The 18,490-nt window shown below is 38.6% G+C and overlaps 1 protein-coding gene across 13 annotated transcripts in view; it reads left to right on the top strand.

Moving 5' to 3' along the window:
• Positions 1–18,490, top strand: part of CREM (cAMP responsive element modulator) — a 105,696-nt gene that overhangs the window by 18,377 nt on the left and 68,829 nt on the right. For 4 of the 13 annotated variants that reach the window (XM_032622685.1, XM_032622681.1, XM_032622680.1 and 1 more), the window contains one exon: positions 16,831–16,977. The exons of 6 other annotated variants lie outside the window; for them this stretch is intronic. In XM_032622685.1, the coding sequence (XP_032478576.1) occupies positions 16,831–16,977 (147 nt within the window). Of the gene's footprint in view, positions 1–11,058; positions 11,137–16,830; positions 16,978–18,490 lie in introns of those variants that run through there. 3 more of the 13 variants (XM_032622686.1, XM_032622687.1, XM_032622692.1) reach the window with 1 other exon arrangement.

Here is an 18,490-nt window from a genome sequence, read left to right on the forward strand (position 1 = left end):
TATAAAAATATGTAGTAAAAACAATCACATTTATTTAGTTCATCAAATACTTACTGAATCCTTCCTGTATCTAGGCACTATTCTAGATGTGTGGGGTATGTATTTCCTGGCCTTGACATCTCACGGTTTAGTGGGGTAGAGGTGTTTGAGGGGTAATTCTCGCTGTGTAAGAAGTATTGTGGGGAGGGAGGAAGATGCAAGAGGGAAGAGATATGGGGATATATGTATACATAGAGCTGATTCACTTTATTATACAGCAGAAACTTACACAACATTGTAAAGCAATTATACTCCAATAAAGATGTTAAAAAAAAAAAAAAAAAGTACTGTGAGATGTTACATAGGAATGATTGAGGCGTGCAGCGGGGGAGCAGCCGGTTGACCAGGAGTGCTTTGTAGAGGATTTTACTTTTGAGCTGGACACAAAGTGTGAGTAGAGGTTGACGGGTGGAAGAGAGGGAAGCGTATTCTAGGCCAGGGAAGAATGTACAAAGGCAGAGGATGGGGGTGGGAGCTGCAGCGTTGAGGCCAAGTGGAGCCGCGTGTCTGGCCTGGGAAGTTGAGCTGGTCAGGGTAAGCAGAGGGTGGTAAACATTTGGGAGCATGGACCATCCTGTGTTCTAAATGTTCCTGAGACATTTTCCAGTGTTCACTGTGTTTAAGACACCAGCGACTGTGTGTGGGTTGGATGGGGACCTCAGCGAGCTGGGAGCGGGTCGGGGGGTTGGGGGGTGGACATCATTTGAGTGGCATCATGGTGATGTGGGGTGCAAGCAGTGGAGAGACTCCTGTAGTATCTTGAAGGGAGAATAGAAACGACCGGATGGCTGCCTGGAGAGGCCTCGGGAGCGCCAGGCACCTCCTGGGTTGTCTCCGGCCAGACTGGCTCCTGTGAGGCCTCTATTTTCCCAAGACACCCACGCACCCAGCCTGCTTTTCTTTCCTCTTTCAAGTTCCCGACACCCACTTGCTCCCTGGGGTTTTCTCCTCACAAGTGCTTTGTGGAGCTACATCTCCATGGCAACACCCTTCTTTGTTACCCCAGAAAACAGGCATTCAGACCTTTGCTATTTTTTAAGAAAGCAGCCTTTTTCTTATTAAAAAAATGCGTGTTCATTGTACAGAATTGATAAAATATGTATTATTAGAAGAAAATTAAAGCTAACTATAGTCTTAACGTCCAGAAATTTAATTGTTGTTAGCATTTTGGTGTTTATCCTTTAGTCTTTTTGTCTGTGAAAATAGAAGAGAATGCACATATATCTTTTGGTGAATTGGGGGTGTTCTAGAGTTTTTATAACTATGATTCTTGGTCTATAATTCTGCCCTTTTGCTGAAGTGGTAGTTGAAAGCAAATCTTCCTTCTGCCGCCACTTCTCTCCCTTTAGGTACTGGTTTCCTGTCCTCCACACATGCAGTTTCCTCCGGCCTTCTGGGCCTGCACAGTCAAAACAACAGACCTCCATTGTCTAACAGTGATAGTTGGCAGTTCTGAGGACCTTCATTCAGCCTGGGTGACACCCAGCCCCGTGAGCCTCAGTCAGAAGTTGCTAAAGAGGTCAAGTAATATGAAGTCCAAAAAATAACCTTGGATTTATGAGGTTTTGGAATTGAATAGGTCCAGTGAACAGAAACCTAGCTTTAGTAGGTTAGAGAATAAATAAGAGGGAGAGGAAATTGGAAGTATAGATTCTTCAAGAAGTTTTTCTGTGAAATAATAGATAACGATGGGTTTGTGAAACAAAGGAGTGAGAACTGGGGTGTGAGAAAGCTGGGAGTGTTAAATAAAATAGAAGGGGGGAATAGAGACTTGTGAGAAGGCTGAATCACAAAACTAGAAAAAAGCTGTGGTTTACATTTACAATGTTTATTACTTCCTTAAAAATCTCAAATATATCAAATGTTGATAGACATTAAATCTGGATAGCGAGTTCATAGACCTGCTATGTTATTCTGTTTTCTCTATATTTAAAATAGTTGATCAAAAAATAAATTATGGTTTTTGTCTTTCACATACTAGGAATGTTAAGAGATTAAGAAGAAATCTGTATGCTGAGTCATTGATTCTTTTGGTTAACTAAGAGTTATCCTCCATGGATATGAGGCCATAAATCCTCTATGGATCATGATATTTTGCAGAATTGGGACACAGTTCTTAGCAGTCAGAATTTTCTAAACGTAATTATTAATTTAGATTCTTGTGATGCCTGAAGCTGTTTATTTATGAGTATTCATTATTATTATGCAATATTATATAATAGAAGGATTAGGAAATCAAACTGAAATTTTATTAAGCCTATAATGTATGCTAAAAGTGACTGACTGACTCTTCCGAATAATTCCCAATGTCATTGTATGTACTTGCCAGTTACTTCATTTAAACTAGAGGATTGTGAATTCTCAGATGTTTTAGACTTAAGTTCAGGTTTGTATAAAGAGGAATTTATAACAGTTACTTTCCTTTTCACATGGTCTAATTATCATTAAGTAGTGTCGGAACAAAGGGTGTAACCAGAAGGTTCAGCGGGTTTGATCCTTTGCCTCTGGTCATTTGATAGTGGTAGTTTTGAGTATCCTGGCCTTTCCAGAGCTTCTGTCAATCAAGTTAACACTGAAAATTGTCCCAGTTACGAAGATCTGAAAACTTGAGCTTGCTCTTGGCCCTCACACCTCTGCTCTGCTGACTGATTGAGGGAGGCTGGAGTTCTCAGTTTTCAGTTTTTCTGTTTTATAACTTCCCAGATATCAGTGGAGCCTTTCCCTTCTAACTGTATCCAATAGTGAATAGAAGTCACGTGGTGACAGTGTCAAAGGGCTAGAGGCTGGAGTGGCAGATCATCGAGGTTGAGTACTGTGACTTGGATTTCTTCTTGCCTGAGTTAGTTTTTAAAGTAGATTTGTTTGTTTGTTTAATTGAAGCTGGAATCTTGTCTGGTAAGTGTATGTGTTGATACATATATAAGACTAGATTCTACCCCCATCCCCACCCTTCCCCCCTGGAAAAACTCTTGGTGGTAAATGGAAGAGTCTATTTTATATAACCAAGCCAGGAGGAAACCCTTTCCTAAAGCTAAAACGGTGAAAAGCAAAATTACTGTATATACAGGCAGTTTTTAAAATAATATTTACAGCCTTTGGAAATAATATAATCCTTAAATGGGTAATGGGAAGTTATCATTTCTTTTGTGATGAAAGATTTCAAACATATACAAGAGTAGAATAATTCTCCCGCATATATATGTAGAAACTTAAAAATTATTAAGATTTGGTAGCACTTGCTTCATTTATCTTCTTTTTTTTCTTTTTGTCGAAGAATTTTAAGCAGCTCTGCAGATCTCAGACATCACCTCATGTCATTCCTACTTTCTTCTGGGTATGCAGCTCTTAAGAGGTTATGGAGACATTTTCCTATATAACCAAATGTCATGATCATACCTAACAAAAGCGAGCATAATTCCTTGGTATAATATGCACTCCATGCTCACATTTCCCCATTCATCTCACAAATGTGTAATCTACTCTGAAGGCAACAGTGGTAGCACCTTGAACTTTTCTTGTTCCACGTCTCTTGGGAATTGATAATGCTGCCATGAAACTCAGGGTGAGCGCGGTAATCCAGATGGAGCCTCAGGAGAGGATGTGCTATCTGGAGCTTCATGCCTTATAGCTGCTGATGCAGCCTGTGGCCTGAGTATGACACCTCGAGTTGGAAAGATAAAATAACCCTATTTTGTAAATGGCCAATTCTCAAAGTTTCAGCACAGATAGGAAAGGAAAGGTGAAAGGAGCAGAATCACAGGGGTCATAGAGCTGGAAGTAAACTCAAGATATCAGGGTCAGCGTAGTGCTTTGAGAGAGTTAGTTCTAATATAAAATTTAACCTTTCCGAGAACCTCTGTATTTTTGGAAACAAGGAGACTCTGTGGAGCAGAGGAAGCCTCTAGGGAATGTTGTTCAGAGATTATACTCTACTAACCTCCTTTCTTTTTTTTTTTTTTGTGGTACGCGGGCCTCTCACTGTTGTGGCCTCTCCCGTTGCGGAGCACAGGCTCCGGACGCGCAGACTCAGTGGCCATGGCTCACAGGCCCAGCAGATCCGCGGCACGTGGGATCTTCCCAAACCGTGGCACAAACCCACGTCCCCTGCATCGGCAGGCAGACTCTCAACCACTGCGCCACCAGGGAAGCCCTAACCTCCTTTCTTATCCTCTCTGCTGTAAATGCAAACAGTACGTAAAGAAGCATCTTAGAAGAAAGCAGGCCTGGCATGCAGTGAGGGATTGGAGTAGGAATGATTTAACAAGGGATAGGTTTCAGTGTATGACTTGTGTGTTTTCTGTTTCAAACTGGTGGAAAATTGGAATGGCATTTCTCATTGTTTTGGCCAGCTGTGCCAAAAATCCATGTTCTTGGTCCTAAGTAGGACCAGGAAGAATATGGATGGCTATCAGAAAAAAAAACAAGCAACATACAAGCAACATTTGCTATTGATCATTGGTCAGCAACATCATACTTGTATATTACAGTTGGTCTGTATCCTGTTAGGTTGATTTGGTATACTTGCTGTCGGCTGAGTACATCTAGTTCAAGCTCAGGGTTTTGTCTTGGTTCTTTTTTGGCTGCACTGGACCTTCATTGCTGCGCGCGGGCTTTCTCTAGTTGTGGTGTGTGGGGGCTACTCTTCGTTGCGGTGCTCGGGCTTCTCGCTGTGGTGGCTTCTGTTGTGGAGCGCGGGCTCTAGGCGCATGGGCTTCAGTAGTTGCGGCACGCGGCCTCAGTAGCTGCGGCTCGTGGGCTCTAGAGCACAGGCCTAGCAGTTGTGGCACACAGGCTTAGTTGCTCCACGGCATGTGGGATCTCCCCGGACAAGGGATTGAACCCGTGTCCCCCGCATTGGCAGGCAGATTCTTAACCACTACGCCACCAGGGAAGTCCAAGCTCAGTGTTTAATTGAATCTTGTTTTTTAAACCTCAATATGCTGATTCCCTGACTTGAGGGGCTCTTACTGAAAGAGAAAAAGTTCCTCTTAAGATTTTGAAATAAAAATTTTCATTTTATTGTTGACTTTATTGCTTCTTAATTTTATGTATTCCTTCCCCTGGTTATTTTTAATTGCCCTAATTAAAATTTTTTGAACATAACATTTGTATTCACTTAGAATTAGTTCTAAAAATTAACAAAAGTTAGGAGGAAAAAATAGAACAGTGAATTTTTTTCAGTAAATGTTAAATCTTTGTTGTTGCTTAGTCAACTAATTCAAGAAAATATACTGCTTTGAAATGTAACTCATTCTTGAAGGTAATTCAAGGTTAAAGGGATATAAGTAAAAATAATTTGTGAACTGTTAATATTAGTCACCATTTTATTCACTTTGAATAAGAATTTGTTATATAATCTATACTCATATTTTGATAACTTTGTGTATAATAGCTAACAGATTTCTTTAAAGGTTGGCTTTTGGCTTTAGAATATACTCTGTGTTTTCATCCCAGTGTGTTAAATGATACTTTTCTTTGAATGAAAATCGGTGTTTCAAAGGTAATTTCAGTAGGTATAAAGCAGTCAAAGTCAAATTTCAGAAAAAGGTTTTGTTTTTATACACCTTATAATCAGAAAAAAAATGCATACAAATCTGTTTTGGTGTTTGAGAGACTGTTAGAGATTTTCTGTCATTTGTAATGATTTTCTATGAGATTTGGGTACTTTTTGTTTGATGTTCAAGTCTTCCTTCTTAGTTTTAGTAACAGGTAGTTTGTCACTAGTGGTAATGGCAAAATAACTGAGAATAAACAGTTATTCTCTTTATCTTTTTCTCTGACTTTTTTCTAGTTAAAGAGTAGGTTGGGGGGAGGAGATACAAGGGAGCTGTTGTTTAAGGGGTATAGTTTCAGATTTGCAGGATGAAAATGTTCTGGAGATCTGTTTCACAACAGTGTGAATATACTTACTACTGAACGGTACACTTAAAAATGGTTAAGATGGTAAATTTTATATTATGTATTTTTTACCACAATAAAAAAAACAAGGGCTTCCCTGGTGGCGCAGTGGTTGGGAGTCCGCCTGCCGATGCAGGGGACGTGGGTTTGTGCCCCGGTCTGGGAGGATCCCACATGCCGTGGAGCGGCTGGGCCCGTGAGCCGTGGCCGCTGTGCCTGCGCGTCCGGAGCCTGTGCTCTGCAACGGGAGAGGCCACAGCAGTGAGAGGCCCGCGTACCGCAAAATAAGTAAATAAATAAATAAATAAATGATAGACTAGACATTGAGATTTTAAAAATGGAGCATTAATTTTTATAATTCCTTCTTTGAATAAAATCCAGAGATTATTTACTTTGCCTTATTTCAATTTTTTGCTACTGCAACCTTTGTAAACCCCAAACCATTAAAGGAATTACATTTGGAAAACACAGAGGCTTTGGGAAATTTTCACTTCATTGATAGTGAGGACAACATCTTAATAGTGATCTTCAGAAATGTGAGTTTTCTGAGCCCTATCAGAGTTGTAACATGTCATTCTCCAAAAAGGCATAGAAGAGAAAAGCCTGGTTATGGAGTTGAAAATACTAAGTAGAGACAATATTAGATGACAATGGTGCAAGCAGAAATAGTTCAGGAAAGACATTTGCCTTTCAGTAGGTATGTTTATACAGCAATAGACCTCTTTTTAAATACCTTTTAAAAAATAATGGGGGGCTTCCCTGGTGGCGCAGTGGTTGAGAGTCCGCCTGCTGATGCAGGGGACATGGGTTTGTGCCCCGGTCCAGGAAGATCCCACATGCCGTGGAGCAGCTAGGCCCGCACAAAATTATTTTCTTAATTTTTATGCATAGTTTTAAGTAAACACTTATTAGACTGAATTCTTTGATTCTTTACCTAAAATAATTAAAATACTAATTTCATTGGTTGACCATTAAATGCGATGACTTATGTGAAGCCCAAATACCGTGCTTGACACAAAGTCCACGTGCAATAAACGTTTGCTTTATTCATTATAGTAACCTCATATGGTTAGAATAGTAGTGGCCAGGTTTTGAGATGAAGTGGCTTATGCTAGTTTAAAAATATATCGTATCAGGGGCTTCTCTGGTGGCGCATTGGTTGAGAGTCCGCCTGCCGATGTAAGGGACGCGGGTTCGTGCCCCGGTCTGGGAAGATCCCACATGCCGTGGAGCAGCTGGGCCCGTGAGCCATGGCCATTGAGCCTGCGCGTCCGGAGCCTGTGCTCCGCAACGGGAGAGGCCACAACAGTGAGAGGCCCGCGTACCGCAAAAAAAAATACATATATATCGTATCAGGACTTCCCTGGTGGCACAGTGGTTAAGAATCCGTCTGCCAATGCAGGGGACATGGGTTCGAGTCCTGGTCCGGGAAGATCCCACATGCCGTGGAACAACTAAGCCCGTGCGCCACAGCTACTGAGCCTGTGCTCTAGAGCCCGCAAGCCACAACTACTGAAGCCCTCGCGCCTAGAGCCTGTGCCTCACAATAAGAAAAGCCACCGCGATGAGTTGCCCGCGCACTGCAACAAAGAGTAGCCCCCGCTCACCACAACTAGAGAAAGCCCACGCGCAGCAACGAAGACCCAACACAGCCAAAATTAAATAAATTTATAAGAATATATTGTATCAAAAATTCATTCTAAAGTAATATAAATCTATTTATGCTTAAATAGGCCTCCAGTGGGTAAAGAGAAGAAAAGCTGATATGTAGTTGTTTTATAAGCAGGGTTCTGATATAATGTCATGAATATATTTAAATTGGTATATTTTATTTCTACCACATTTTATTTCTACTAAATTTTTGTACTTTGGATTTATTTTAGAAATTTTAAAACGTTGCAAGTATTCCTTCGCAACATTTTGGCTCTGAAAATCTAAAATTTATTACTAGATTTTTGATTTCATGGTGAGACCAAGTTTCATTATACTGTTTTTTTAGGAGCTAAATTCTTAGACTTTTCTATTTATAAACTCTGATCTTTGGACTAAAACTGAAAAAGCTTAAGGATGCAATTTGGTCTGGCCATATTTTGTCACTGATTCAGATTTTGACTTCTACTTTCATGCAAATCCTTGATTTTTCTTTCTCCACCTTAATTTTGAGGAATATTTTAAAAAATATTTTAATCTTTCCAAATCAAAGGATTAATATCAATACATGTAAATTAAGCTCTACATTCTTGACCAAATTATTTAAATGAAATGTAACTATAATAAAAATAACAAGAGTGAGCGTTTATTGAATATTCAGTATGTGCCAGACGCTGTTCCATGCTTTACACATATAGTTCAGCTCTCACAACAGCTCTGTAGAAAGGTACTGTTTTTTTTCATTCTCTTTTGCACTTGAGGAAACTAAGGTACAGGGAGGGTGAATAACTTGTCATAGGTCACACAGTTAATAAAAGGCAGAACCCAGGCACCTGGCTTTAGATTTCATTAAGCATTTCTATTACTTGTAATACGTAGGTACTCAGTGTTGAACCAGACCATTTCAGATAGCATTACCTGGGAAAATGCATAGTTAGCAAAGAGTAATCATAAATATATGCTACATCTAGCTACTGTATATATAATACTATATATATATATGCACAGTACTATGCAGTAACCATTGTATGTATACATATATACTGTATACTGTTACTCCTTCATTATTTAGTGGCAGATAAGATAGTATCATATTTAGATCGCAACTCAGCTTCTGACCTCGGATATATGAAGAGCATAGAAAAGTTAAATTTTATCCATTTTGATGTATTAGTAACTGGTCCATATAAATCCTGGCACCAATAGCTAGTCTGTGTCTTGAGCAGTAATTCTGGGGCCAAGAGTACGGGAATGCCCAGAGCTTTAGAATTATGTCTTATAAACTGATGGGGAAGTCAGGCTCATTGCCTTTGGTAAAATCAATTTATTGAGTATCTTCCTGGCAATAAGTCAGTTAATTATCATATCCACCAAATGTGGGGCAATAGTTATTGCTATTTTTTATGTGTGGAAAAAAAATACATAAAATCTGCAGTCTTATGTTCAGGTGTACAGTTCAGTAGTGTTAGGCATTTCACATCGTTGTGAAACAGATTGCTAGAACTTCTTCATCTTGCAAATCTAAAACCCTGTACCCATTAAATAGCAACTCCCTTTTTACTCCTCCCCTCAGCCCCTGGTAACCGTGATTCTACTTTCTGTTTCTATGATTTGACTACTTTTAGAACCCTCAGATAAGTGGAATCATCAATATTTGTCTTTTTGTGACTGGCTTATTTCACTTAGCATAATGTCCTGAAGGTTCAGCTATACAGTATGTGATAGGAATTCCTTCGTCCTTTGCATGTATATACCACATTTTGTTTATTGTTACTATTTTTTAAGGTTGCTTTTGCTTAGTCAGTACTCTTTAGGACTTATACCAAGTGATTGGTAGAAGAATTAAGGTAGAATAATTCAAGTGAATTGCAGTTTTCTGCATAGACATTCCTGAGTTGATTTTGGTCAGAAATAGATTAATATGTAGTTTGGACAATAAGTGGTTTTATGCATTCATTCTGTAGCTTCTGGCTTTTGGCACGTGCATTTCCTATTCATTACTAGAAATGATGTGTATCATTGTTAAGAGTCCAGTGTTTGCCCTTGTAAGACATCTGCTGGGTAAATGCCATTTTTGGCTCAGGATCTCACTGCAACTTACTTCACTATGTACATTTACTACTTTGTAATGCAATTGGCTAGAAAATTATGATCAATTTTAGTTTCAGTCTTACTGAAACCAAGATATAAGATTGATTTTTAAACAACTAGAGCTAAAGGATTTTTGACTTCTATAAAGGTCATGTACGTGTTCATAGTCTTTATAAATACAAGTAAAACATCTAGTATTGGTTAGAATATAAAATGACGCTCCAAGTACTATAAATAGGAAATTATAAGGATTAGCTAGGGAAAAATTTCACTAGGACATTGTTTTTCAAAGCATAAGAACCCCTAATTTTGTCATCACTGATCATCACAGTGATCACCACTGCTTATTGGAAGTATTATCAGACTATATAATTAAGAATGACTTGATTCCGACATTTGCTTTGCTTTCAAGAGGGGAATTTTTTTAAAGAGATATAATATTTGGCCATTTATAATTACAGTACCAGAAACAGAATCCACTTCTCCCTTTTTAAATTCAGATTATAGATTTCAGATAGTATTTCTTCATGCCTTACACACACAGGATTCAAGGATCATATTATAGTTCTAACAATTTTAACATAGTAAATATAAAAATATCAGTCTTACGTGGCCAACTCTGTTATCAGTGTTTTCAGTTGATATTCACAAGGTAAAATTTAACTCCATTGATTTTGGCAATTTGTTAGCTACACTGTTTAAAAAAAAAAAAGAAGAACCTCAATATGGGAAAGAAAAACACTAAAGACACTAAAATGATACCAATTCTACATTTTTCCTTTTGTGTTTGTCTTCACTTAGCACAAGTAAATACAACTTTTTTTTTAAATGGAGTGTTTTGTGTCTTTATTAAAGTGTTCACATTTAAAATATTATTTTCCTGTTTTCAGCCTTAAAATATTTGAAATATTCTTTAAACACTTCTTTTTTCCATAGAAGAAACAGACTGTTGAGAATCCTGTCTTAATACACAGAAATCAGTATAGTTTTCCAGCTTCTCACATAGAGTGTTAATTGGGTTTTCATTGTAGTCCTTGGAATTAAAATAGGTAATATATAGATCTGACTTTTCAGGCAGCAGAGTTGATAGCAAAGTCTGCTATACCTTGAATTCACATTTTTTCATCCTTTATTAACTGTCTTAAATGCAGGCTCAGTGGCTCTGTGACATCATAAACCCCATCATAAGGGAACCTAGCTACAGATTGGAGCAAGTCCACTAGGTGCTAATCAAATGCTGTGTTACAACATTGTGAGGTTTTCCCAGTTATGTGTCATTATTAGACTTTTTTAAATTGCAAAGCCAAGTAAGGCTGTCAATTGCATCATCTTAATTTATTTCTTCAGATTAACTATTGTCTATAGTGGGGTTTTCGGTAGATGTGGTGGCATCAGCACAGTCTATGTTTCAGGCATCCTGTAGAAGAGGATTATTCTTCAGGGGATCAGGAAGAAAAGGTAAACTATGTCTACTATGAGTTCATTATACACACTTTTAGAGCCTCATAAAAAGAGGTATAAAAATTATGAAATATAAAATACATCCATTTTATGTGCTTGTTTTTTGAGCAGTTGCCTGCTTGGTTGTTGGAATGTGATGAATATAGATCTTCCCATGGCTTCCTTTCCCACTTTTCTTTATACAGTAGGTATACCTTAAGTAGCTTCCTTCCACCTTCCCGCCACCTCATCAGTTACCCTTCTTTGTTTTTCTTTTGAGAATTTAGCACCACCCCAAATTATGTTTTTGTCTCTTCATCTGTTTTCTGTCTCCTGATTGAGGAGAGCAGACTTTTCGTGTTCACTGCTATATCCCTGCTGTGTAGACTGGTCCACAAGGCAGGCTTCCAATAAACATTTGTTAAGTGAACAAAAGAATGAGTTAATTCATAAGTATGACTTGTTTCGGTGAGATTTACTTCTTAAAAAGTTTTGGGGGGGCTTCCCTGGTGGCGCAGTGGTTGAGAGTCCGCCTGCCGATGCGGGGGACGCGGGTTTGTGCTCCGGTCCGGGAGGATCCCACATGCCGCGGAGTGGCTGGGCCCGTGAACCATGGCCGCTGGGCCTGCGCGTCCGGGGCCTGTGCTCCGCAGCGGGAGAGGCCGCAGCAGTGAGAGGCCCGCGTACCCGAAAAAAAAAAAAAAAAAAAAAAAAAGTTTTGGAATGAGTATATGATGTTTATAAGAAAGACCTGTTTCTACGTGAAGTATGCATATTTTAGTTCAAGTGAACTAAAATTTGTGTCTCTATCAGTAGTGTCCTTTAGGAGAGACTTAATTTCCTTCTCTTTCCAGAGCTTCTGTAGAATTCTATTTGCACATTGTGAATAAAGTATAGTAGTCTTTACAGGTTGCTTTTTGTCAGTGTATCTCACATCTTTATTTCCTGAGCTCTAACCCAAGCATCAGTCCCATAATTCTCCTTGCCCACTAAATATTTGCAACTGGTTTCCTCCCATTGCTTTCACCCTAGCCTGCCTAAAACTGAATCTGCCACCTTGCACAAAAACAAAAAGATGCTTCTTTATTTACCCATTTTTGGCTTTGGGGCCACCATGCATGTTCTTGAATCATTGCCTGAGTTCCTTCTGTGCCATCTGTGGACCACATCCTACTTCAAGGGCGCCCTGTATTTACTTGTGGCTCATGTGATCAATAGAATAATAATAATGATAAGATGTTAAAGGTAGGGAACCACATGAATTTTTTTCCTATGAATGATGATGTTTATCCTGTTAACTCTACCAGTACAGTTAGTTACAAGCTTAATGCTAGTCACAGATCAGTTTTGGCAAAACCAGTAAGAATGTAGAATGCCTGACAGGTTCTCTAGATCTAAGAGTGTTGTTGTTGTTTTTTAAGGATACATTGGAATTGTGACTCTAGGGTATGTCACTTGTGCTGCTTCTCAGCCTCTATTTCAACAGTTTAACTAAAGAGTTGTCTCATGAGCTTTTTGTACTACCCAGAGTTCAGACGTAAGAGTTTTCACTGTAGTTACAGATTTGTATAACTCATCTCCAGAATTCTAGGAATACAGTTTTGTACTAGTGGGTACAGCTCCCTTTCTACAGCAGGTTTTCTTCTCACTAAGCCTTTTTGATAGAGCGTTGTTTAATAATTTGAAGTCCTGAAAATTACACCCGAAAGACAATTAGAGCAACTTAAAGCATGATTTATACTTATCAAAACCCCATGAATCTTTCTTGAGTTGTTCTTCAGTTCTTCAAAATATCTAATTTCTTTGAAGCTGGTCATTTCCCCATGAAAGTGAATGTGACACTGTCTGCCATCTCAAGCCACAGGTCCAGTCTGCAGGAATACTAGTAATACTCTTGGATATAACGTATATTCTGTTTTGCTCAATCTCTGCGATACGAATGCTCTTATCAGGGTTACTATATACGGTGGTTTTGGCTGTGCTGCTGTGGTGGAGCTGAAATTGCCGCCTGCTTCAGCGCTCTGCGCTCTGAGCTGTGAGCAGGGCTTACCTAGGGGCTGCGTGGGGATAGAGCAGTAGTTTTCAGGGAGGCCTGGAGGAGATTCCAAGGACCCAGTATTTTCCAAATAACTCCCACATGGTGTTACACAATCATGCCTGGAGGTTTGGGATGACAAACCTATTTTCACGGTAATACTAAGATTTATTTTCTTTTTTTCTCTGTATTGGCATTTGCCCTGATGGTGCAAAAACAGTTTGGGGGGTAAAACTGTTGGCACCTTAGCACGATCAAGTCAGTGGCAGTGGTGCCGAACTGTCATTGTGGTCTTCACTACATTAACTTGCAGTTTTTAAAAAAAAATGTCAGTTTCACTTAAGACTGTCCCCAGTGAATCAGCAGACATTACCAATTGTATTAAATCTTGACCCTCGAGTACATGTTGTTTTAATATTCTGTGCTGTGGAAGTGGGACATTCACTGAAAGCATTTCTGCTGCGTACTGAAGACCAATGGTGATCTTGAGAAAAAAACACTTGAGTTATTGAATGAGAGGCAAGAAGAACTAGCTGCATTCCCCCACCCCCCCAAACAGAACATCATTTTTCTTGAAATAATGGCAAATAGCCAAACTATGACTGTTCAGACTTGAGTATTTGAAAAACATTTTCTCAAAAGAAAATGAGTGGATTAATCTAAAGACTGTCATACAGAGTGAAGTAAGTCAGAAAGAGAAAAACAAATATCGTATATTAACGCATGTATGTGGAACCTAGAAAAATGGTACAGATGAACCGGTTTGCAGGGCAGAAATAGAGACACAGGTGTAGAGAACAAACGTATGGACACCGAGGGGGGAAAGTGGCAGGGGGTGAGGCGGGAGGGGGGTGGTGTGATGAATTGGGCGATTGGGAATGACATGTATACACTGATGTGTATAGAATGGATAACGAATAAGAACCTGCTGTATAAAAAAATAAATAAAATGAAATTAAGAAATTCAAAAAAAAATGAAGTAAGCTTGTCACGTCAAGGAAAACAATTAACAGTATTTATTGCCAATGATGCAATTCAGGCTTTTAAGCAGCAGTTTTGAATTTTGGAAAATCTCCATCTGCCATTTTGAGCTTGATAGCTTCCCAGTATTTATAGTTTTCTGATGAAGTTGATGTTGATTTTAATGAATGTGATTTTCTGATAGTGTATCATGAAATGTGTCAGCATTTGGGAGATCTACTTAACTCAGTGAGCCAGTATTTTCCAAATAACTACCACATAACGTTACAAAATCATGCCTGGCTAAAGAGTATAAGATAGATCAATGTATAAGTGTAAGGTAGATGAATGGATTTTAACGTAACTAAGTTTTCAGATTCCACATGGCCACTAACCTTTAAGAAACAACCACTTGCTGAATTTTGGTGTAGTATCAAAGAAGAATACCCACATTTCTCTGAAAAAGCCATTGAAATACTCCTTTTCTATTCATACATGTGTAAGAGGCATATTTTATTCACATACCGATTAAAATAACATATTGCAACAGATTCAGTGCAGAAATAGGTATGAAAATCCAGCTGTTTTAAGTTAAACCAGGCATTAAAAGAATTTGTAAAAATGTAAAACATTGACACTCTTGTCATTAATTATTTTGTCTTGGAAAGTAGTCTTCATAAAATGTTATTTATGTTAGCATGTAATGGCATTATTGTTATTTTTAAGTGAGTTACTAAGTATTTTAAACATTTCTCAGTTTTAATTTCTAATGTGGTAAATATCAGTACATATAACCAACAGTGGGCTGAGCTGGCTTGTGAGAGCCGATTGTGTACATCTTTTTCCAGCTTTGTGTTCAGTGTCACCCATTGGTAGCTTGAAATCTGCCATAGTAGGAGTATTGAAATTACAGAAATCTGCAAAAGTTACCCATAGCATTCTCCCTTCCCAGGAGCTGCTTGTGTGTTTACAGCATCCTGCTGGATATAAATCACATAAACAAAAGTTATTTGAGGTCATCAGTAATTTTTAAGAGTGGAAAGGTGTCCTGAGACTAAAAAGTTTGAGAATTGGTCATTTGGCAAAGGAGTACCTTTTGGCAGTTGGTTCACAAAGAGATGGATCCTTTTTTATAATTCATGCAGGGAACATTTGTAGAGTAAATCTAGTGGTTTTTAAACTTATGGTTGTTAAATCTGCTGGCTCCATTATGGAATGCCCTTTTTCTTTCCCCTGAAATCTAAAGTAGGCAATAAAACTCCAGGAGCAGGTGGGCTGAATTTGCCCCGTGGGCTACATGTTGGGTGTCTCCGGCCCGGTTTCTCGCTTTTCTGTCCAGCTATTACCCAGGCCACAGCAAGGCCCAGCTCAATCGGCAGCTTCTACACAAGGCCTCCACTTGTTGTTCAGGCCCATACTGGTCTTTCGGTTCTGTGCTCCTGTGGTTTTCATGACCTGGACAATGGAGCAATTAGTTCTGTACTGTTTGTGTGCTGTTGTTTCTTAGGTGTTGGTTTTAGCAATTCTGCTTTCCACCCTAGGGCACCTAGTTCAATGCTCTCCGCGTAGGTTCTCTTGCATGGATAGAAGAGTTTTTACTTTTGGATTGCCGAAGAAGTTTGCCTTCCAAGAGAATGATGTTTTAAATAAATCTAATTATTTGTTATAAACCCAGTTTTTAATAATTCTTTTTAAAGTATTAGAGTAAGTAGATTGGAAATGATTGGTTTTCCTTAAAGTGAGGTCCAACGGAAGCTTTCTTCAAAATTTGTTTTAGATTCTGTGGTCTGCCACCACTCATGATAGAAACTAGTAGCTTCTTTCATGTCCAAAGTTTTCGGTGTTCTGAGTTAAGTCATAATGAATAGTGAAACTTAGTAAAATGAGGCAAAGTTTGTAAGATTACACTGGCCTCTAGGACAGTTGTGTACTAATTAGAAACTTGGCAGGTTTTGAGTCCAGAGAAGTGAAGGTTTTATTGTCTTTTACTGGTAGGGATCTTTGTCCAAAGCACCCAAGGTAGCTGGTAAACAGCTGTTCTCTCCTGTCTGTGCAAGCCAAGTGATGGTTCTGGCCCCTCTGGATGCTCGAGTTGGGGGGAAAGAAGTGTGCCAGGGCCACATAGGCTCCAAGTCATGAGCTTTCTCTGGTTCGGAGGTGCGAGGGGCATGAGAGGTCCTGGAATTTCTTTGGCCTGTGCCCTTTTTGTGACTGTTGGGGCATAAAAGTAACCGCAGTTTTCATCAGTATAGAGACAAGGCATTAGCTTGTGTCTGGAGTAATACTATAACATCATATGTCAGAAGCTTCATTTATTAAAAAATAATTTACCATCTTTAAGTTCTGTCTCCGATTTCTCTTAAGAAGTTAAGGAGGGTAGTTTATACTCTGGCCTAAAGAAGGCTTCACTGTTAGCAGTTGTGAGGTCGCAGTGAGGTAGTTTAACTGCTTTAGAACTTTGTGCTTGGAACATTCTTAGCCACCAAAGCATGGGAACTGACAGTGAGGAGCATGGGTTCTTTAATATCTGTCACATCAGAGAATGACTGTTCCAGGACAGTAACCATCTCCTAATGGTACATACCCCAGCTTGCTTGTCATTTCTTAGAAGCAGGAAAAATAGGCCAGTCATAATAGTGAATGGTATTTCTTTAAGGAAAACGTAAAGAACCAAGAAAAGGTCCAGCCTTAATCCTCAATGATGATCATTTTTGCAGGTTTCTGTAGCTGGGTCAGGCACCGGAAGAGGCTCCCCAGCTGTAACTCTAGTACAGTTACCTTCAGGCCAAACTGTACATGTCCAGGGAGTATTTCAGACACCACAGCCATCGGTTATTCAGTCACCACAATTACAGACTGTTCAGGTTAGCTTCCTTCCCAGATGATTTGTCTTGGACTTTCTTGAGCTTTTTTTTTTTTTTCTTTTACTAATTCATTTATCCTCATTTTCTTTGTGTAGCTTTGATGCTCAGATCTTGTTATTTAACATTTAGACGAATTTCCTTTTTATGTGTGAAGTGCATTGTGCCCTGCTAGATACATAGATTTGACTCAAGTTGTTTTATTGTCAGCTCTTAATTTACAGATTGAGTCATTCTCCTTTAAGTTGTTGCTCTCTGCTCACACTTAGATTTGTTTAGCAATGCTCTCCAAAGATGCTTAAAAGTATTTTGAGGATTCTTTGGAGATGTCTGATAAACATGGTAATGTAAATATTGTACTACTGATGCTGTTTTCACCAGTACTCACATTAGAGTGTAGAAATTTAGGTTTATTGTTAATTCAATATGTGTGACATGATATTATTGTTACTTGGTGTTACGTTTATACATCAGATTAAATCTTGGTTTTTTTAGACGTGGTTAGTGTTGTGGTTGCGATCCAGAGATGTGTTTTGTTATTTATTGTCATCAAAGTTGGTCATAAATTCTTAACATTTCTCAAAGCTAAAACATTTCTTTGCATCAACAGATGTAAATTATTAAGTATGCATTTTTAAAAGCATACTTTTCTCTTCTACTGAATTTATGTTTGTTCCTTTTTAAGGTCAGTTTGTTTTTGTCCTTTAAATGTTGAAATTATTTGAACCTAATTGATGACATAAAGATCTCTGAGGAAAATGTAGTTAATACTTAATCAGTCTTACCTTTTTCTGCATATTTGAATCCAGTTTGTTGCGGAATAAGGATGAGAGTTGCAACATGACACTTGAAGTAATAATAAATCCACATGCGTTAAAAGCTTGGTTATCTTTTCAGCACAGGTGTCTCTCCTGTCTTTCAAAAATGTAAGAGTGATTCTCAGTATTGTCTTTTTTTTTTTTTTTTATTTCCTGCAATGAACTTTGATTCCAGGACTTTCTGACTCTTTCTGACCCTAATTATAAAGCAAGAAAGTTTTTCCACTCTCCTTATTGTATTATGACTTTTATTGGGGTGCAGATATCAATATTTCTACTTAGTTTTAACCTTGCTGGTACTGGAAGAAAATATCTCATATTCAGTAGGCTCTTTTGGATTTTGTTAAATGGATGATATGATTATCTTTGTAGAGATAGGTGTCTGTGGATCTTGTGTTAGAATTCCTACCTGTCGAATGATGAACTTCAGTTTTCACTTTCTAAAATAATAACTTACCTTGCATAAGGGAGTTGTTATGATTGTACGAGAGATGTGTGGAAGCCCACTTTACAGTGATAAATATTTGGTGATGATATATGGTTGTCTGATTTGCAGCGGCAGTTTCTCTAATAAGTTCTCCTCATGGATGAGTGTGCTTATGTGTAGGGTGTTCATCACCAGCGATGCAAGGTCATACATGTTGGTGAACAAATATGTACATCCATGTGCCTTGGGAAGTATATGTTCCTGCCTGCAT

Source organism: Phocoena sinus, chromosome 2 (genome assembly GCF_008692025.1).
Source record: "Phocoena sinus isolate mPhoSin1 chromosome 2, mPhoSin1.pri, whole genome shotgun sequence".
NCBI lineage: Eukaryota > Metazoa > Chordata > Mammalia > Artiodactyla > Phocoenidae > Phocoena > Phocoena sinus.